This window comes from Xiphophorus hellerii, chromosome 20 (genome assembly GCF_003331165.1).
Source record: "Xiphophorus hellerii strain 12219 chromosome 20, Xiphophorus_hellerii-4.1, whole genome shotgun sequence".
In the NCBI taxonomy this organism is placed as follows: Eukaryota; Metazoa; Chordata; class Actinopteri; order Cyprinodontiformes; family Poeciliidae; genus Xiphophorus; species Xiphophorus hellerii.
The window spans coordinates 23,844,725-23,866,654 of record NC_045691.1 but is presented as its reverse complement, the minus strand read 5'-3'; the positions used below and the strand labels follow the sequence as shown (position 1 = coordinate 23,866,654).

The window sequence follows — 21,930 nt, the reverse complement described above, 5'->3', positions numbered from 1 at the left end:
TGTCAAGCTCTGTTTCTTCTTCTCATCTTGCGATTAAAACTGCAATACAGCGGACTTGACACTAATGCATTACTGGCCATACTGACACCCCTACCGTGGCTCATTCACTGCATTGATTTTTGAGTGCATGGAGATGATGGATGCCCTGCCCTCGTTCTCAGCGAGTTGTTAGATGAATTAGAGATGTCCTTCCTGATTGTAGCAGAGTGCTGCTACTCAACGATGAAAGCCTCGCCCTTTTTCTTGCTCTAATGGAGTTTTAAGTACAAGCCCTTATGGATGATAATGCAGAGTAATAGTGAAAAGTCTGTGAGTCTGGCAGACATCTCTGTGTGCAGGAATCTAGTGGGAAATTTTAGCCCAGACCTTTGTGTTTCCTGTCAGCGCAGATGTTTTATGTGTGTCAATTAACAACCATCAATTTTTCATCTGCCCCTTCAATTGTATTGCTAAGCTTGCACCCATCACCAGCTTTTGTTATGGTACCCTGAGAAAATATAAACCAGATCCACTCACACGTCCGTGTTGACCTGCCACGATTATTTCTGCGTGTTCAGTTAGATGTGTTCGTATGATCGACTTTGCAAGTGTGGTTGCTGCTGATCTGTGATGAGGGGAAACCATTTGGATGTATTCTGAGGTCCCTCTGGGGCCTGCAGGGACTTGTGGGAAGATGACCTGATTTCTAATTTTCTCCTCTCCTGCCTGGGCTCTGGGCTTCTCGCTTTCACAATCGGAGAAAGCCTGAGAAGGGACCGTGAGGGGATGATGAGCCGACCCAGCCAGAGCTTCTTGGAATATGCAAACACACTAATGTGGATTTTGTTGATGGATCCAAGAGTGGCTTTAAATTTATGCCAGTAGATTCAGGTGAGTAAAAATAGACACAAGTAAATGGAGCTAGAGTTGCTGTATGTTTACAACTTCTATTGGATTTTCAGTGATATCCTAGAACAAAAAATGTGTTGATGTACCTTCATTAAATGCTGGATGTAATGGCTTGTCCTAATTAAACTTATGCTGTCTTTAAATACAGTATCAAATAATCATCATTATATTGTACAGTTGCAAAGTGGCACTTATGGCCTGAAGCTGTTAATAGAAATAAGTGGAATAAAGATGTCCAGAGAGGTAAAGATGTGCGCAGTGTGACGGCGTCATTAAATCAGATGACCAGTTATTTTAGGACCACAAAATAAGGTCGCTCCTTCACTCCATCTGAGGAGTGGAAAGGCATTTTTCCCGCAGTTATGCTTAGAAGGTTGCAGTATCAGTTCAGTTGATGCATTATAGCTGGAAGAAAATTGCAGAGTACGGAAATTAAATATTCTATTGATTATTATGTTTTACTTAAATCTGCTATTGTAATATTGCTAATTACGCTATAGAGACGTTTGTGTCATTTTGATTGTTGGTGGCTGCTTCTTTTTGGCTGTCATTTACAACAAAAGGACTTGTTATGATTAGTTACACTAAGCACAGTTTAAAGGGCAAGTCTTTCAAGATTAAGCTACAACATATTAATTTTTTTGCTTACTATTTGCTCTCCCTAACAGGTGAGCTGCAATGGCTGACTTGCAGCAGAAATATCCTGTGGTCCTCCTGGGCATCCTGGAGGAGCTGGCCAACATGCGGCAGTGGCTGACATTCCAGGACCTTTGTCGCATGGTCAGCACCCGCTTCGACCTCGAGCACCTCGTCGAGCTCAGGGCTTTGCTGTTTGCTGCCGCCAGCAGGGACCCCTGTTTCCCCGCCACTCTGTTCCGAGATCGGGTTTCCACCAGAGGCCAGGGACTTTCACCCATAGGGGTCGCTGCAGACATTGTGACTATTTTCAATCTCATTCAGATGACAGGTGGGGTCTCTGAAAGCAACCATCCAATGAGAGCCCAGACAGTAATCCCTGTCGACCAGTCGCCTGGTCCCAATCTGCCTGGTTTACACCCCTTGAACATTCCTGGTCGAGAACGAGCAAGCACTCACATTGACTCCAGTGGGAGGCCCATCGACCAGCACTTGCTTTTTCCAAAATCAAATTACTCTGCTCGCAAGCGCGGAAGTCTTCCCCCGGATCCCATTTCATTTGTGTCCTCCCCTCCTACCCGGACGAGGGCTGTATCTTTTGACTTGCCTCACACTACATACTCATACTCCAGCAGTCCAAATCTTAATGAGGTAATGAAGAATATCTACCTGCCTCTGGAAACGGACAGTGAGTCAAGTGGAGAATCTGCAGCAATGGAGGTGTTTGAAGCTGAACCGGGATCATCAGTTGACCAGAAGAGAAGCGCCTTTAGGAAAGACTTTCACAACCAGCCTCCTCTGATACCACAGGTGACAGTCAGCAGTGAGTCTCCTAGTCCTAAATCAGGGCATGCAGGCTTTGACAATCACAGCTTTGAAATGATCCCAAATCCTTATCCATCGCCTACAGCAGTTCATATGTCACCTGAACAGCGTGCTAAAGCTAAACATGAGAGCTTTGATGATCTGCAGGATTCAACCTATTTTGGACCAGGCTCAATGCCAGAGCCATCTCCACGACACCTTCGACCACCCAAGACACAGAGAGCTATCTGGAGTAATAAGAGTCACAGCCTGGAGGACCGGATAGGCATTGGCAGCATCGATTTGGGGATGGAATCACAGACAGCACAACTTCCAAGGCGATCTACCCCTGTAATAAGTGGGTCTTCGGGAGGTGAGGGTGTAGACAGTGGATTGCCAAGTGGAGGTGATAAATTAAAGGCTCAGGGAACACAAACTGACCCACCGGATACCCGGAGACTCCGGAGCCTGGTTCACGCTGATCGCCTCTCTTTCATGACTTCATTAGATGACCCTGAGTTTGGTGAAGATGACATCAGTGCAATCTTTCGCTTCTTAGATGACATAAGCATGTGTGGATCCACAGGAGTGCTGCACCCCAACGATGGCACTGCTAACCAGGACACCCCTGAGGCTCGACGTGGTCGCTTGGGTCAACTCCAAAGACTTTTTCATTCCCTGGAGAGCAGTGATGATGGGCTAAAGGCCAGCGTCTGCAAGCTGTTGCTTCGTATGAGTCAAATAGAAAGACAACTGGAGTCACTGAATGATGTGAAGGCTGAGATTTCTCAGGTACTCTCTGCTTTACAGCGATTGGATGAAAAGATCCAGCAGCCTGTCCTTGGTGGTGGTCAAAGCACAGGTGGTAGATGGCTTGAACCTCTCAGTGGTGTGTCCTCTTTTATGAGCCACCCTATAACTCCCTCTGACTCATCAGAGCCTCAGCCACTGTCTGCAACCGGACATCTGTTTCCAGGGACCAGCACAAGTAGCCTGGACTGGAGCCGATGGAACACCACTGGGGATCAAACGGAAAGCAGCAAAGGTCAAACAGATTCCAAAGGGCAGAAAGAAGGGAAGAAGGACGCATCATCTCTACGTGCCTCCAAAACCCAGCTTGATGAAAAAAGTCCCTCTGATAGCAAACAACTGAACATCCCTAACTCTGCAAGAGACTGGTCGGTGTCGTTTTCAAAAAATAAAAATGGTAAAGCATCGCAAGGAAAAATTGGACAGGTAAATGAACTTCTGCTTATCTCAGTCAACTTATATAACATATTTTACAGATTGTAAGCAATGCTTTTTTTCATAATTTTGCTGATCCTGCAACTTATATAGGTTTTGTTTTTATCTCCATGACAGATGTTTTGACATAACATAAATTCATACTGACTGACATAAGCTCAGGATTTAACATTTCCATCTGCCGGAAAGTTAATTGCAGGCTGGCTAGATGGCCAAAGCTCAAGAAATGTGTCCACATTTGGGTGTTTAAAGAATGTGCTGCCAAGGGAGGCAGGAGTTACGTCTCCACATCCTGGTAGTTGCCAAGGAGATTAATAAAAATGACTTTGCAAGCAGGCCTTCTTGGTGTTGCTGCTTTGTCACACAATCACCTCTCTAAATTACGCCGATAAACTCACTGCATGCATCTCCACTCGGACTACCCTCATTTATAACACAGACATTAGTGCGTCAGAAATTGCCAGCAGACTTCCAAGCCAAGGCTGACAGTTTCCGCAAGTTTGTTGTAAAGCAGATAACTACAAAGAGTCACTGGGTGATATCATCAACATGGACAAGGTCCCCATCACATATGACAATTTCTAAATAAATGCGACTTATAGTCCAGTTCAACTTATTTATGCTTTGTTCCCCTTCGTGATGCATTTGTTGACTGGTGTGTCTTTTACGCTGGAGTAACTTATGGCCTGCAAAATACACTATATATTTTAATGAGTTTCTACAATCCATCATGATGCAATCTATGTATCTTTTAAGTTTCTCAAAAGTAATTGAATTGTTTTTGCATTGTCTGCAAATTTCTATATTGTATCCATCCGTGTCCATTCTTTCTGTACCTTATAGAGGTTCATTATGTGGATGTTGGAAAGATTAAATTGAAAAAATTAGTTGCATTTACTTATGATTTATATAAAATCTATGTTTGGTCTGTTTTTATTCCAGGGAGATCAGTCAGACAGCACTACTAACCTGCTTTCCCAAAAGCCTACCAGCATGGTGGAACAAGTGTTTAACTCGTCCCTGTTCCGTCACAAAGATAGCAGCCTAACAGGGGGGCTTAGGTCTGGGAAGGTCATTGACCCCAGACTGGCTGAGGGAAGAGGGAGAGCCATATGGACAGTAGATGATAGAGAGGCACGAATCTCCCCTTTGGACCTACAGGTAGGAAATATTGACTCTATAAGTGTTACAAGCATTTATTGATATTCTCTTTGTTATATAGTACCTATATCACATCAGTAACTTAGTCTGTCAATAAAGAAAAAACAAATAAAATTTTATTTTTCAGGGTCAGGAGTCTCTGAACCCTAACAACATGGAGTTCTGGATGGATGACATCTACACTCCAGGCTACGATGGTCTGCTCAGGCGTAAAGAAGCTAACCTCCGCCGACTCAAGATATGCAAGCTGGTTGCCCTCATTGCCACTGTTGTGGCTATTATCCTCATCATTGTCATTCTCATTTGCACCATGGGTACATGAACACCCTCACAGAGAACATAATCTCTTGCCTATTCTATTTTCTTTTATTCCTTCTTAACTTTCAGTAGCCATGTCATGTACTCGGAAACTTGCACGGCATCCTAATGAAGATTAATAAACGAGAGACCCTGGACTCTAAAACTAGACTGGTGATTTGTAATAGTTCTTCTATTTCTTAGCATGATACACCATGGCTTATTACATCAGAAATAAAACAACCTGAAAATTATTTCAATATGTTCAACCATTTGTTCACCACCAATGGGTAACCATTTTTTACCCATTGCTGGGATTTATTTGAAGATGTATGATATCAACATAGCAGATGGTTGCAAACAGAACTCATTATATATGAGAACAGTTCTGGTTGAACATATTGAAGCTAACAACACTGAGCCAATTGACAATGGTTTCTATCTATTTTATTGTTTTCTATCCATTCTTTTGGTACATTTGCATTGTATTTCAGCACTGAGCACTGCCTACTGTTCTTTTAAGAACAATCCAGGGCTAATTTCACACTTATGTCAGATAAGAGTTTTACCAATAGGTGAGAGTCTGGGTGATTTGTAGTATTGGATAGCGTGTACGAGGGTTGTTGTTTTTTTTAGTTGGAATGTACTTGAACTTCCTTTAAGCTACATTACACACTGCTCAAACAGGCTGGAATCAATAAAAATATTATTTTTATAGAGTTCTCTCCCATTTCTTTCAAACAGGAAACGTAATCTGTTTAATCCGCTTATCTAGGGTGCAGGGTGTCTACCATGGGTCAGGTTTCAACAGTCAAAGATGGTTGTTGTCGATGATGCTTTGGATGTGGAGCAGTGAAGGAGAACGGATGCCTCTTCCAGTAAACACTCTCCGAGTGGGAGATTCCACTTGCAACTCAATTGATGGGAAGACTGAAGTGCACCAATGTGTACATTATCTTTTGACAGGACTCACTTGGCCAGCTCTTCTTTACATACCTGCAGACTCACTCAGGACCATCAGAGTCTTCTGGTTTTCATTCACCTGTAGGCCACATTCTATTAATTGCTAACAGTCACAAGGTTAACTTAGGAAAACAGGTATATTTGACAAGATGTCTGAGATTGAGCTATGGAAGTAACTCAAAGGATTTAGGCTTTCAAAGCCCACTTGAGTCAATCAAAGAATGTCAAACCCTTGGAGTAGACAATCTACTGAAGAGAAGACAGCAGGTGTCGCCCCCATCAGTTAAGAACAGAAAACCGAGGCTAGTGTGACAGACTCACTAAAACTGGGCAATAAAAACTTTAAAAATGTGGTTTGGTTTGATAAGTCTTTATTTCAGCTGTGGCATTCAGATAATAGGGTTTAAATCTGGAGTAAACATTGAAGCATGGATCTAATTAAGGATTCAGGCTGGTGGTTGGAGTGGTATAATGGCATGGGGGATATTTTCCAGACACACTCAGGGCCTCTTAGCACAAATTACACATTGTTTAAAAACCATAGCCTACCTGATTATTGGTACTTATGTGCATTCCTCTATGACCAAAGTATAGCATTCTTCTGATGACTGTTCTCAGAATGATAATGCACCAAGCTCAAATGGTCATAAATTGGTTTCTTGAACATGATAATGAGTTCACCATACATCAAAAGCCTTCATAGCCATCAGGTCTCAAAAGAAAACAACATGATGTTAGGAGATTTGCGCATGGATATATTTGCACAAAATGATTTCATATGTATCAGAATCTCAGATGGAACACCCCCCTAAAAAAGAATTATCATTGTTCTGAATAAAGAAAAAAAATCCAGACAGGTACTATGAAGGTACACCTAAATAAGGTCCAAGTGAATGAATAGTTGCACAACAGGATTGCATTCCACCGTCTCTAAAATCAAACAATGGTTCAAGAACCATTGTGCTAAACTCAGAGGAATTATTTGTGTTTTTGCACGGCAAATACAAAGTAACACTGATGTTGAGCTAATAAGAGGAAACTTCAAGCACCCTGATGTGTGCTTTCACTTCAAAGAGAAGTGCATTTGGTGGAAAATGAGAACCCTTCTAACACACAGAAGTGGTTAATATTGAACCCATAATGAATGATCCAGTTACCTCTAAAATAAAAAACTGCCTCTAGGAACAACTTTTAACCCAGCTCTTGCCATGTTCCATCTCAAAAAACAGGGGAATTTTCTGACATTTTCAGGCAGCCAGGATAACTGGTGTTAGCAATTCAAGCTAAGAGCAATCCATGTCTCTGCAGTTTTTGTTGCTGTTGTGATTGTTTTAATGAAACTTCATGTGGAAAAGTTTAAGTCCTGTTGCAAAGCTATTAAGATCTATATAAGTGTTGTGATATAAGTTGAAAAGCTTATTATTTAAGCTGCAATTTTAGAATGACCCACATTTCTGGGATTTTCTCATTAAAGAAACTATAGCATACAGAACCAGTAAGGACAGGCAGAAATTCATTGATTGTTTCTCATATCCTAAAGATTTTTTCTTTACTTTGTGTACACCCACAAGTATGTTAGGTGGGTGTGTTCTGCTCCAATATACAGCCCTTAGTAGCTCAGCTGCATATTTGCCAAGTGTTACCCATGAGGCTGTTTATGGATCCATTACCCTTCCAATGGTTCCACTGAGGAGGGCAAACCCAGGAGTCAGCACAATCTGCAGGTGCTTCTACTCCAACTTCCAGGCATTAGTGGATCCTGCTACATTTTACACCCACTGGAAAATTGAAAGTTATTTGAAACTAGGAAGTTTTCGTTGTATTATATCGTACCTTTGCAGTAAATATCACTGGTTTGCAATGCTTTACAATTTTGTGTAGGTATGTTGATGTATCATATCTTTCCGCATAAAAGTGGCAAAACAGTGGCAACTATTTTGCAGACTTATTCCGAAAAGTGCTCCACAAATGTTCATTGGAAAAACCTTTATTTTGTCACACTCAAACCACAACTTTTGACGTTTTTTATTGGGATTTTATGTGATATGTGATAGATTAACTTAAAATGGCGCATAATTGTAAAGTTGAAGGAAATGATACATGGATTTTACATAAGCCAGATGGACCGAAATACAGTTTTCAAACCCCTGTATCTACTGTAGCTCCATCCAGCTTCTAGTGAAGTCTGACCAGCTTCCTTGTTGAAGAAAAGAGTTCCCACCACAATGTTTTGTCCTGGGGATTGTGTGCAGAGCAGCATGCATTGTTGACTTTCCACCTTGCATGTTGACCAAATTGCTCTGTTTTGGCCTTATTTTGCCAAAGCACCTTCCACCTGTTTGCTGTGTCTCCCATGTGATTTAAAGGGGATGGAACAAACTTGGACCTTTGTTGGCTCTCTTTCAACGTGACTCTCACATGAAAGCTATATTAGTGTTGCATGACTAATATAGTTTTCTTATCAGCAGCCTCTCCCACTTGACCTGTAGATCTCTGCAGCTCCTTCAAAGTTTGCAGATGAGATATACTTTTTAGATATTTTGATGTTAGATAGAGGATATGGGAGATGCTCAAAGCTTAAATGTGCTTCAAACTTCTTCTTTCTGACCTGTCCGTTGTAGTCCTTGGTCTTTATGATGTTTGTTCACTAATATTCTCTACCCCAAAGAGGTGCATCAGATTACGTAGTTGGACTGGTCTCTATATAAATTAGGTTACTTCTGAAGGCAATTGATCGCACAGGGCTTTCTTTGAGAGAATCAGCATAGAGAGTATTGAATGCATTTGCAAGGCACCACTGCATACTGACAGTATCCTCTCGGATTTGAAGAGTCAGACAGTGACTAGTGTAAAACAGAGTGTTAGGAGTTAAATGATCCTTGACTGCAGGAAATGTACCTTTAGACATGAATTATTGATAAAAACAGAAAGGCTGTATTGACTGACAGTTCCTATTATCTCAAATCAACAATAATGGACCTGCACTGCTCAGTAGGGATGCTGTACTTGAGGGAAAAAAACAGTATGAGGCTAAATCAGATGACTAATGTACTGCAAGGAAAAAATCAAACAGATGCATACAAAATAGCTGCAGTCTATTAACATATTGTTCAAATGATTTACTAGATACATACATGTATATCTGGACAATTAATACTCTGCATGTGGGTGAGAGTGTTATTCTTATTAAATGCTGCATGGCATAGTGGTTGCTTCACCCAGATATGCCAGCAGTGGCTGATGAATGAAGCTGCCCTGTGCATCCCAAGAGCCAGGACAAAGACAATGACACACAAATACTGGCTGCTTCACAGGCTTAAATGCATAATTTCTCCCTGCAATTCACCTTACATTGAAACACGTAAACATGGTGGAGTAATCTAGGTCAAGAGTACCTTTTTAATTAGTGGAGCTATTTATATTATACATCTGTCTTTAGATTTGATGTAAATCCTTCAGGGGTGTTTAAGAAGTTCCAGACAAAATGGAACATTATTACAGATGTTTTTAATGTTTAGGTAAACTTTACACAGGCTACAAAGCCAATTGTTGATCCAGACTGTCAAATAAAAAAACTAGATTCAAAATAAAGTCTCTTGAAATTACATATTTTTAAAATTCTCTGTCACACTGAAATGTTTTAGATCACCAAACAAATACTTGCAAGAGACAAAAGATATTCTGAGTATCTTCTGATATTTCTATGGCAGTCATCAAATGGATTTCATACATTAAAGGAAAAAAGCTAGTCAAACCAACCTGCACGTATGTGATTAACCTCATTTTTCCTAGTATTTGAGCCACAACTAGGTCTCGTTACTGTTTGACTTGAATAATCAAGAGACCACTTAAATGTAACTCGTCTCACACAAAGAAGAATAAAAGACCTCAAAGCGCCTATAAAATGCCCTGAAAATAAACCCTAGAAGAGAAGTAAAACAAAATCATTCAGCTCTGTCAGTCTGGAAATGCTTACAAATCCACTTCTAAGGCTTTGGGATTCCAGTAAACCAAAATGAAAGACCCATTATCTACAAGTGGAGAAAGCATGGAACAGTGATAAACCTTTCCAGGTGCGGAAGACCCATAAAAAATACTCCAAATTAAAAATCTACTTACTACAGGTAGATAAGATATTCATTATTATAATACCGTAGTCCTTTAAGAGAATTACATCTAAAAAATCCTTAACTATTCACTTGACAGAAACTAATTGCCGTCCTCTGTGCAGTTACAAGTCTGGCTCTGTGGGGGCGGCAGAGTTCCCTGACGCCAGCTTTTAGCTGACGAAGAAGAAAACCGGCGCTGATTTTGAACAGAAGGAATGTGGAAGCTATGCCAGGCGTGGCAGTGTTGATGCTGTGCTAACACACGACCAGACCTCCGCTGAGGACACAAATATTATACACGTCCGTCTAACTATCCCACGGACTGTCTATTGGACAGGTAACTGATTTGTGGTTTTTGACGTGATTAATTAATGTCGAGATAAACAGTTAGCTGGGTGCTAACGCACACTAGCAACTTTTGTTTTTTTTATGCTCATTTTAAAAAGTTCGTGTCTGCCTTAAATATGTGTGTAACGTAGTTTTACGATGTATTTTGCGCTATAACTGTACATAAACGGAGTGTTTGAAATAGTACTTTCCAGCAGGTACTCGGGCTACTGGAAAACAATGTAGTTGGAAAACAATGATACAGATCACGTACAACAAAAGATAAATTCATAGCTCAATAACTCATTTGTTTTTGCCAACAGACGCAGTGATACAACATGGAGATGTCCCTTGTCAACCTGTTCAACCAGTTTCAGAGTCTCCAAGCTCACCTGGACGCTCTGAATGAGAACATTGAACCACGTAAGTTACCACCAGACCTCAGTGTGGTATTTACCGACTGTAGTTTACTTAGCTTGCTTAGTGCTACAGCAGTAAATCTTGCTACACTGTCTGGATAAGTGCGGCAAAAAAGGAAACAGTACGACACATACTTTATCTTTTGTTTTCTCGCCACATTATATAAACTTTGCATTTCTTTTCCATAACAACTTTTATTTTTTATTTGTGCTTCTCAAATGGCATTTGTGAATCAGAGAACTCTGTTGCCATTCTCTTGACCCATTCTAAAAAGCAAGATCATGCTACTCTTGTCTTGAATTCAGTTGCAATATTTGTGATTTTGCTGCATCAACACTCAAATCTTTATTCTCCGTCATGGCGGTGTTTCGACATTCTTTCTAAGCTTTAGCCTCTTGGTCACTAAATTCAGTTTCAGTGCAGAGAAAGTCCTTGAAAGTGGCCAAATATAGGACTGGGTTGCAGAGCATAAGTGAAGATAAAATCTTAAAAAAAAATGTCATCCAATCTTTGCGATTTTGATGTATTACATAGTGTTGTTGTGATAATAAATTAGATTTTATATTTTGTTTGGCTATTTAAAATGCATGTTGTTGGTAAGTCTGTTGCACCTTTCTCCTGTACTGCAGAGTTCCTCCAGATGGCAGTAAACTTTGAAGACTGTCGTAAGAAGTGGCTGTTGGCGGGTGAAGAGCTGGTTTCTTGCAAAGAAGTATTGGCCAAAGTGGAAACGGAGAGGGGGGCACTGGAGGTCAAACTAAAACACGCGCGAAACCAGGTGGACGTGGAGATCCGTCGACGACAGAAGGCAGAGGCCGTCTATGAGAAACTAGTTGGTGTCTAACTGATTTCTTATGTTTTCTGTTTGTAGAGTTCTGTATAGTTCATTGTATTTAAAAAAAAAAACAACAACAGAAAAAGTCATTTATGCTGTCATCCTGCTGCTTTGTGACGATAAAAGGAGCAGCAGCTACAGCTGATCCGGGAGATGCTGATCGCAGAGAATAATGGCAGCAGCGTTCATCTTAGTGAGGAGCAGCGGTCAGCCCTGGCCTTTCTCAGCACCCATTCGCAGGCAGCACAAGGCACCAAAACCAACCTCAACTCCAGCCGAAGGTCAGCGTCACGCAACATGGTCTGAAAAGTTGCTGCATGTTTCCTTGTGTTTTCCCTCCACATAAATGGTATTTAATGTAGCCGTTAAATACCATTTGAAATTGCAGCCAAATTCCTTAGATAATAAGGAATGGAGTTTGTGTAGCGCTCAAGGTAGTGCTATTATACCAAGTGGGAGGTTTGATAAAAAAAAAAAAAAAGAAAAGAAAATTCCAAATAGCAAAAGTATTCACACCTTTTGAACTTTTTGACATTTTGTCACATTATACCACAAACTTTGTTTTTATTTTAGTTTTTTTCCAAACCTTTCAGAAATACAATTTTAAGGGGCATCTCCTCCTCCCAGAGTCAATATTTTGTTCTGCGTCATGACATGTAAATCAACTGTAATGTGTGAAAAGTTTCTTCTAACCCTGAATGTGGCCTTTCTCCAACTAGCCAGTAGCACACATGGTTTGTCCACTGATGCTGATTTTATATTACAGACTAACTAGAGTTGAGGAATCAACATCTTTGCTGTCAGATATCAGCTATGACCAAACGGATGACTCTCTGGTAAGCTTTCTGTGTCAAATAGTTACAGTAGCTATAACTTAAGGACCTCATTAATAAAGTGGCTTAATATTTCTATACTTCCCCACCTTCTCTCCTTTAGGACTGGGATTCTTCTGTGATGAAGAATGTGAGACTCCGCAAACGGCCGAAACGAGTGAGTCACGTCATTACTCATCGTTTTCAACCGTGTTTTCTCCCACTGATGACCTAATAGTTTAGTCGTTTTTTTGTTTGAGGTCTAATTATTGATTCAGTTCACTGACTCTAATTTCTTATTTTCTTGGTTTGCACAATTTACTTTTGAAACTTCAGCGTTCCTCTAGAAAACTCACAGACGGTCCTTCACAAGCATCGAAGAAGCCCCGCTCCACAGGCTGTCCATCAGAAAGAGTAATGCTGCCCCCTGGAGCCCGCTGGGCTCCACAACATTTTAAACACAACCTGTTTTTGTTCTTTAAAAGTTCAGCTTGCTCTTGATGAAGATTGCATAAAAATGTCTTCTTTATTATGCTTCAGAATAATGAGTCTATCGTGGCCAAAACGACGATCACCCTGCCTGCGAGTGGAGGCGTTGAGGCGGTCTCCACCATTGAGACGGTGCCTTACTGGACCCGCAGCAGGAGAAGGAGTGGTGAGGACTTTTCTTTTCATTTCACTTCTTCCTTACAGTGTGATTTATTATCAATGAAAGCGAAATGTGTGGTTAAATTTAATTAGGCTGATCTTTGCCATTTGACCAACAAATGATTATCTCCAGCGATGGCTGACACAACCACCACTGACCACTCTGAGTCTGCCAGTGAAGCCCCCAGCACGCCGGTCTCCGAAACCCCAGTTCAGTTCCAGACTCCTCGAATTAAAGGAGGGAAGAAGCACCACTTCATCCAAAAAACGGTTGGACTAAGTTCTTCTCTTTATTTATTGGTGTTTTTCAGTCTTTTTAATAAACTACGTATCTATATATCAGGTGATCAAGTCTGAGTTCTGTGCACCTTGTGGAAGAAGAACAAAATTCGGCAAGACTTATCTTCGCTGCCAGGACTGCAGGACTGTGACCCATCCAGAGTGCCGGGATAACTGCCCCCTGCCGTGTAATCCCTCGGCTCTTGAAACGCCCGTCAGGGGAACAGAGGTATGTTTCTGATCGCTTCATTTATGTTTCCTTTACATGGCAGGTGCACTGAACTAAAGCTTCTCAGTCAGATTGATGTTTATTACAATGGAGACGTTTACCTTTTACTTTGAGATTTCTGAAAGGCTGCCGACATTTCTAAATCCATTGTGAGAATAAAAGAACAAAATGGAGCAACTTTGCTTTTATGTGTTCGGTCTTCCTGGTATTTTCCTGAGGTTGACTGCGTTTACTACAAAATATCCCCCCTGTGGGCATAAATGACCACCCTGACCAGGCAGGCGACTCCTTTCATAAACAAGAACAAAACAACATAAACTGCAAAAATAATAACACAGGTCTTTAAATTATTAGTTTATACCTCACTCTTAAAGCTAGTTTTATAAAGTTGATTTGATACTGTATATAAATACACACTGATTTGATAAATGGACTCTAACAAGTATTTCCAGGTCATGTACTCATTAAGATGTCCTTTCTGCGCAGAGTACACTGGCTGACTTTGCTCCAGCAACCTCCCCGAGGATCCCGGCCTTGGTCATCTACTGCATTAAAGAGATTGAACGCAGAGGCCTTCATGAGGTCAGACAACAAAAACAACAAACAGTTTTATGAACTTGTGCATGTGGACCATTCCCAGCATTTTGATTTATTTATTTTTTGTTATGTAATGAAATGAATTAATCTCATTTTTTCTACATGCCCGATACACAAACTGTCATGATTAAGAAAAAAGGTACGGTAATTTTCTCTTTTTAAAAAAAATATATTTTTAATAAAAACGGGACAGGATTTATCTTTTGCTCAACATATTTTGGAGCACATTTGCAACAAAGACTACCTCAAATCTTCTTGAGTATTGCAAGCAAGGCACACCTTGCTTTTATTATCACTATTTTGTACCGTTATCTGCTGCAAATTCTCTCAACTGCAGTTGGACGATTATTTTTAAGTCTTTCAGAGAAGTTTAAGTGTACGGAGCTAATTTGTTGATTTAATTAGAGTTCCAGAACAGGCTTTCTATACATTTGGCTGCTGTATTTGGGGATGTCTTTCTAGACAACATGATGAGCCACCATGCTTTACAGAAAAGATGGTGTTACCTTGACGATAAGCAGTTTTTTTTTCCCCAGTCATGATGCTTGGGTTTGAAGTTGTATTTTATGTTCATAAAACCAGAGAATTTATATTCTTACATTAGACGGGTGAACAACATACAATCTTGTGCTTGAGTTTTCAGACCATACACTTTTTTCACGTTACCCACCGGTTACCCGCAGGAAAAATAAGGATTTTGAAAAAATTAGTGCCATTTTTGTGTAATCCAGGCAATATGAAAACATCTGAACATGATCAATGGAAACAGGACACACCTGGAAGAATGTCAGCAAAGGCTGGAAATGTATGGGGACAATTTTCAGTTTATCATTAAGGGGTTTACATATATAATTTTTGAAGAGAAAAATAATTTTCATCCATCTTGTAATAAGGTTGTAACATAACAAAATGTGGAAAAACTTTAGCACTAAATAGCTTCTGCATCCACTGTGATTTTCTCCCCCGTAGTGATTCCCCTCCTGTTAGTCCTGAGTGTTACTATGGTATCGCAAGTTGAACACGATGCCGGTTGAGGTACAGATAGTCTTTCCGTTCCTACAGGTTGGCCTTTACAGAATCTCTGGCCATGAGCGCCAGGTGAAGGAGCTAAAGGAGAAGCTAAACCGAGGCAAAACTTTGCCTTCTCTTAATAAAGTCGAGGACATCAATGTCATCACCGGTGTCCTCAAAGACTTCTTAAGAAATCTGCCCGAGCCACTTCTCACCTTCCGCCTCAACAAAGTCTTCATGGAAGCAGCCGGTGAGTCTCTGAGACTTTCAGCAATAACTGGCTGTTTTGTTTATTGTCCAACAGTTTATGGAACCTGTATGTTTCTGTGTAGAGATACAAGATGATGACAACAGCCTCGCCCTGTTGTATCGGGCCATCAGTGAGCTTCCCCCACCTAACCGGGACACACTGGCCTGTCTGATGATTCACCTGCACAAGTAATTTTCAACTTTTAGGTTTTAGCAGCGTGCAAAGCTTCATACTATCAGGCTTGTACAAACTTTAATTTTACTTAAAACTTTGCATTTGATCTCTAGAGTGTCTCAGAGTGCGGACACTAAGATGGATGTAAGCAACCTGGCCAGGGTCTTTGGTCCCACGCTGGTGGGTCATGCTGTTCCTGACCCAGACCCCATGACCATCCTGCATGATACCAGCAGACAACCAAGGGTAAAGAGGTCTACACTTTGTGTTCTTGACATTGACAGGAATTTAAATTTAGTGTATTTCTGTACTAGTTTTGTCTTGTTCTTTTCTTTTGGTATTTTTTTGTTTGTTTTTGTTTTTTTGCAGCATTGTGTGTTTTACTTTTTTTGACTTCTGTATGGAAAGGTTAAAAATGAAATAGATAAATGAATAAATAAAAAATGTATGAGCTAAAGTGAATCAGGAACAAAAATACTCTCAACCTTATTCTTTAGCTTAGAAGTGTTTAATGTTGACAGCTGAGGTAATTCATATTTTTACTTTTGGTTTGATTGACGTGTTGTGGCTCTCTGAAGGTTGTGGGACAGAGAAAGCAGCTTATTTTCTATTTCCGTAGATCGTAGAGCGCCTGCTGAGTATTCCTGGGAGCTACTGGAGCCGGTTTGCCCATCCCGATAACATAGACATGGAGACACCTCAGAACACCGACACTCCAAGCCAAAAAGGTGGATCACTGCACACTGATAAGATAAAATAAAATAAATAGTGAATCTCTTGAGTTTTGAGATACTTTAGCTAAGTAGATTTGGGTGAATAGAATGGATTTTCCCTGTTGTATTCTTCCTGACTTTCTGGTGCCTTTCCATTGTGCGCTTCAGGGCTCCTGTCTGCTTCACTGTCAACCTGTTAACTGCATATTACAAAACGGTTTCAGGGGGTTTTCGTCAGTGTTTCCATGGGATTATTTTTTTAAACTTTAATACAGTTTTGTGCTTAAATCAAGCAGGAGGCCTGTGAAAGTTTCTCTGGAGTTATGACTGTCTGTTCACTGTAGTTCCTTTCATATGCACACAGTTTAACTTGTACTGAGTTTTGGCAACCAGAAATTTCTTTAACTTGCTATTATTTAACTTAGAAGAAAAATAAGGGGAAAAACTTAAGAAACTAAAATAGAACGCATATTAAATTGTGCATGTCAACTCATACCAGGCCAAACACTAATGGTAAAAAAGACATTTGTCTTTATGCAGTCGCATTAAAAGACTTTTTTTTTTCCTGTTTTGAGAGCCAAACCCAAAAAAGCCCAACCTCTAAGTTTCCTTGTAGTTTTTGGGACAACTCAAGGAAGCGTTTCGTGTTCTTGTTTCAGTTCCTCCCAGCACCATCAATATGCAAATCAACCCACAAAACCTCAGTCAATCCCCAAGGCTCTAACACCAGTTTCAATTTTCTCTGTACCAAGCAAAGAGCGGCTCTTTATGTTAATGACACCAGTTCTTCATCTTTGTTGAATCTCCAGTGAGCATACTGGGACCAGTGACGACCCCAGAACACCAGATGCTTTCCAAAACACCGTCCTCCAGTTCACTGTCTCAGCGGGTCATTCAGACCCTCACCAGTACCACCATGTAAGCACTTATACACTTTTATACTCTAATATATTGCTTTTTTCTATTGATAAAATATAACTGCAGTGCCTTGAAGAAGTGTTCACACTCTGACTTGTTCACATTTCGATTGTCTGTGTTCGTATTTAGTACGTTGTTGTAAAGTAAAGGGATTTGTGGTTTTCAATAGTTTTTTGAAAGTAAAAATCTGGAAAGTGTGGGGTACATTTGTGTTTAGCAGCCCTGAGTTAATAATGAAAGTACATTTCAGTCAGAATGTTTTGACCAGATTTAGTCATCTAGAAACTAAACATTTTACCCATTCCTTTTTGCAAAGTAGCCAAAACTATTTCAGACTGGCTGAAGTGTGTCTGCAAACAATTTTTTTTTTCTTTAGTCTTGCCACACATCAAATGGATTTAGGTTTGGACTGGGACATTATAAAATACACAAATATGCTTTCATCTAAATCTTTCCATTTAAGTCAGGTTGTTTGCTCTCTTGAACTGGTATTAAGGTCTATCACAAAATGTACATTACAGTTTGTGGGTTGTAAGCTGGAAAAATGTGGAAAGGTTCAAGACTTGACTGTTTTTTCTAATCTAATCAGAATATTTAAATTGACAATTCTATGTAATATTATTATTAGTATAAATAGTATCTGAATTTTCCTACAGCTTCACTATGGGCATTAAAGCAAGAACTGTTGACATTTATCCACAGTATTTATTTATTTTTTTTATGTTGTGTAGTGTATAACTACATTATTTTTAATGCTAAACTGCAAATATTGTTTGTCCATTTTTTAACTCTTTGATTTCAAACTCTTAGATTTGGGAGCAAGAGCAAAGCCTCGTCAGCCTCCAGCCGTCAGGGAAGCTTCTTCGCTTCCCCACAGCTGAAGTAAAGGCAGGAAAGCCAAAACGTTTTGATCCATATGAATGTTACTGAGTGCAAAAACAAAGTATAATTTTGTCTAATCATGTAGGGAAGGGAAATGATTGTGCAATCACATGTGACAATGTTTTGATTGTTTTCTTTTTTTTAGAACTTTCCTTGTTTTTTTCTTCTTTCAAACATATAATTTGACAATCTTTAATCATTAATACTTTGTTCCTGAAAATGTTGATTTCTTCTCTGTAATTATAGAAACATTGAAGCCTTTAGTAAGCAAGCAATCATTTTAAACAAATCATGCTTTTTGTGAGATGTGATCATAATGTCAAGCCAGCACATCAAATACTCAACTAACACAATGAATGGGGAACTGTTTTGTTAGAGGCCAGTGTATTTTCTTTCTTATATGTAAGACTTTTTTTTTCTTTGTTGATGTGTTTTGCTATATAAAAATATAATGACTTTTATTTCTAGAACACTTTACTAATGCTATAATACTCTAATAATGACGAGGCGTTTTCTTTGTGGTAACTTCGACCACTAGAGGGTGCTGTTGCACCATTAAATACATGCAATACTTCAGGAGTGAATAGGATTTACTATATGTATTCTGCACATTATCACTCAGACATACTTGCATGCATATTTTTCTGCAAACCAAAGCCTCACACCCATGTGAGATTAAAGTGAAACCTCCATCTGCTCTGTTTGACATCAAATTTATTTGCATATATGTTTAACTAACGTGTTACTCTATACATATGATGGAAAAAAATGCATAACATAACATCCTCCCATGCTGCTTTTATTGTCTCCTTAAAGTGTTGTAGGGATGTTTAGCATGCGTGACGCGTAAAAATAACTAAAAAAACTAAATCAACTAAAGTTTTATGTGAGGCCCTGATTGTATGGTCATGTTTGGCAAATATTGTATTCCATTTTTTAGATGCATTTATTCTTTTTTGTGGCATTGTTCACCTAAATAACTTTTACCAAAGATTTCACAACTGAATGGTTAACATTCATTTGTCTCTGCATCCAGTGCCAAGCTAAAAATAAAACATTGTAATCCTGCTTCTTTGTCTTCATGCATGAAGTAGGTCTGTGGGGGGAGGAAGCCTTCTGATTTAAGGCTGTGTCGGTATACACAATAGGAGATGTTAGTTTTTATTTAATGTAATTCAACCCGAACAAAAGGCTTTTGCACCTTTTGACGCAGATAATTATTACCACATTAAAGTGTGTTATTAATGTTCCACGAAGCTTGGGTGTAATTCTTAATTTCTCTTCTTTTAATTGAATGCAAGGCTATTGGTATTTCGGATCTTCAGCGAAAGGGCAAAAGCACAGTGGCAGCTATTCCAAAGCTGACGCGTCCCTGAATGATATTGCCTTTCAGCTCATTGTTCCAATAGTCATTAGAGCTATTTCCATAATCTATTGGGCTGAATGGGCAGGCGATGAGGTCCAACATTATTATGAATTAAAGCAAGGATCATTTATACATCTTATAGTTATTCCATTAGCACTTATTGTGGAGAGTGCTAAGCCAGGCAGAACCCGCTGACATACATTTATGTGGCCTCATTTAATACCGCGCCTTAGCAACCCATTTGGTCCTCTGAGATTCGAGTCCAGCTGTTGGGGGGCGTGCAAGCATGTGTGCGCGTGGGGAAGTGGTGATGGTGAAAATATGGTGCTCAGTTTCATCCAAATACGTCTGTTCTCGCTTTCTTTCTTCCTGCTTAAAACATCCAATCAGCCAGAAATAACTGCAGAGAAGAGCCTGCAGAAAGAAAGAAGAAGAAGAAGAAGAAAAAAAGAAACCGAATTTCAAATCAACATTAATAGTTGATTAGCCTGAAATAAGGTCTCCTGTGTGTCGATCTGTCCTCTCACCGGGGGATTTTTGTGTTTATTTATGCTGTGTGGTGCAGCATACGCTGGCATGCTGCAGACATCAAACAGCTGGCTGTGTACAGTGCGTCTCTGTGGCTCCATATTCCAGCATGCCCCAGCGTGCAGTGATCGAGCTCCGTTTTGCTGTGGGACCGGCGAGGGCCAAATGAGTAACTAGTCCAATTAAGAGCTCTTAAATAAATTACAATGTAAGCTGGTAAACGCGTAACAACAAGAGCTTCGCTTAATTCCTCTATTTATTTATACAGCGAACTGCGGGCGGATGTGCCAAAGAGGAGATCGGAACAAGCACCTTCTTTTGGATCATGAATGCAATCAATAACTGCCCGAGTCATAAAGTTAATTATTGCGGTTATTGACTTAATTGGAATTGCACTGTATGTATGTCAGGCTCTTGCTGTGTGGAGCATGTAGCAGGCGTCTGCTTGAGTTCAGGGTAAATATTGGCAGCATCGCAGAGACATCGGTTCAATAAGTGCAATTTGAAGACTGATCTGATCATCTGATCATTTAATTAATAAACTAAATTCTGACCGGAATATTTTTTTTTCTTCATGGAAATAACATTGTCACCTGCGAGAGGTTTCAAGCGAATCAGAATCAATAGATGCAGCACAATTGCTTGAAATGAGCAGCAGAAAAAAATAGCTATTGGGTACGGTTTGAAAGAACCTTATGGATTAATAGGAACAGCACCAATAATGCATATTTTTATGTTTACTGTTCAGTTTCTATCAGACTTTATGCCTAATGTTCCCACCTTCCCTCCGTTGTTCTCCTACTTCAGTCACCATTGCTTTTCCTGAGTGGGAAAGTTAAAAAGTTTGGTGGAAAAAGGAAAGAAAGAAAAAGATTTTCAGGCTGTTAGTTGAGCTAAATGGAAGTTGGACAGCTCTTTAGACATCGCAGAGTGTTTTCTGACAGAACCGAAATGGCAAGGGGGTTGAATCCACCTGCCGGTGTTAAGTGTGGTAAGTCGGTCTGAGTGACCTGGTGTTGAAGTCACGGCTTGTCAGCAGTTAACTTGCATAAGGGTTAGCCAGGTTCTTTTTTTTTTTTTTTTACAAAAGATTAAAACTAACAATGTCTGATTGGGAGATAAATGACTTAGTTGGTGATTTAACTGATAGAGGAAGAATAAAAAGGTCGTTGGATCTATTTGCTGCTTCATGAGGCAACTGTTTTGTGAAAGAGGATATGCAGTGAATTGGCTTCTGACAAATATGAAAGATACAAATAAATCCGCAAATTGGGTCTTTATTGCACCACCACGCTTTTACCTCTGAGGGTAAACGTTGCAAATCTTTTGACTTAACATTGTTCTAAGTCTTTCTGTGTTTACAGATTTCATTCACCATTCAAGAGCACTGTTTAAGTTTATTCAGTAAAAATCATAATATTTCACATTAAGAGTCTTGAAAAAGATTAACATCAATCATGACTCCACTGATTAAAAAAAAAAAGAAAAAGTCATGCACTAAACTTACACCGAGCTTCTGAACAACATAATATGCACTTGATAAATCAAATGACAACTCCCACTTTGCTCACTTACAAATAATTTATCTTACATATTTTAGATCTTTTATGTCTTTGGCAGGTTGTTCTTTGAACACATCTTCAGTGAGAACAGATGATTCGTCTCATTTGCATTTGGCACTTCCACTCAACACAGGCCAACGGCTACATTAAACCAAACTACACTTACTGCTAAAACTCTGGTAAAAGACAGAAAACCTGCCCTGATCTATGCACACACCTCAAACATGTGAGTATTTCTAAACTGTAGATAATTGTATGCCTTGTTAGCTTTCAGCG

General features: G+C 39.8%; 2 protein-coding genes across 2 annotated transcripts; both read left to right on the top strand.

Annotated features, from left to right (window-relative positions):
- Positions 1–97: 97 nt before the first annotated feature.
- On the top strand, positions 98–5,746 carry minar1 (membrane integral NOTCH2 associated receptor 1). Its single transcript, XM_032549086.1, has 4 exons — positions 98–870; positions 1,557–3,564; positions 4,516–4,734; positions 4,862–5,746. Exons 2-4 carry the CDS (start codon positions 1,567–1,569, stop codon positions 5,054–5,056), a joined length of 2,412 nt encoding a protein of 803 aa, XP_032404977.1. The 5' UTR covers positions 98–870; positions 1,557–1,566; the 3' UTR covers positions 5,057–5,746.
- Positions 5,747–10,287: 4,541 nt separating this feature from the next.
- On the top strand, positions 10,288–19,266 carry LOC116709716 (rac GTPase-activating protein 1-like). The gene is made up of 17 exons (XM_032548351.1): positions 10,288–10,440; positions 10,754–10,853; positions 11,480–11,682; positions 11,812–11,966; positions 12,452–12,521; positions 12,622–12,675; positions 12,834–12,911; positions 13,038–13,152; positions 13,279–13,415; positions 13,489–13,653; positions 14,140–14,235; positions 15,313–15,511; positions 15,594–15,699; positions 15,799–15,931; positions 16,305–16,413; positions 17,208–17,316; positions 18,127–19,266. The coding sequence occupies exons 2-17, from the start codon at positions 10,769–10,771 to the stop codon at positions 18,200–18,202; spliced, it is 1,890 nt and encodes a 629-aa protein (XP_032404242.1). The 5' UTR covers positions 10,288–10,440; positions 10,754–10,768; the 3' UTR covers positions 18,203–19,266.
- The last annotated feature ends 2,664 nt before the right edge of the window (positions 19,267–21,930 follow it).

What these genes read in the sequence shown, in the direction of transcription:
- minar1 (XM_032549086.1), top strand. Translation starts at nt 1,567, where the DNA reads ATGGCTGACTTGCAGCAGAAATATCCTGTGGTCCTCCTGGGCATCCTG. An exon ending in CGCAAGGAAAAATTGGACAG is followed by an intron (nt 3,565 to 4,515) that starts GTAAATGAACTT and finishes TTTTTATTCCAG; the next exon opens with GGAGATCAGTCAGACAGCAC. An exon ending in TCTCCCCTTTGGACCTACAG is followed by an intron (nt 4,735 to 4,861) that starts GTAGGAAATATT and finishes TTTATTTTTCAG; the next exon opens with GGTCAGGAGTCTCTGAACCC.
- LOC116709716 (XM_032548351.1), top strand. Translation starts at nt 10,769, where the DNA reads ATGGAGATGTCCCTTGTCAACCTGTTCAACCAGTTTCAGAGTCTCCAA. An exon ending in AACCTCAACTCCAGCCGAAG is followed by an intron (nt 11,967 to 12,451) that starts GTCAGCGTCACG and finishes TTTATATTACAG; the next exon opens with ACTAACTAGAGTTGAGGAAT. An exon ending in ATACCAGCAGACAACCAAGG is followed by an intron (nt 15,932 to 16,304) that starts GTAAAGAGGTCT and finishes CTATTTCCGTAG; the next exon opens with ATCGTAGAGCGCCTGCTGAG.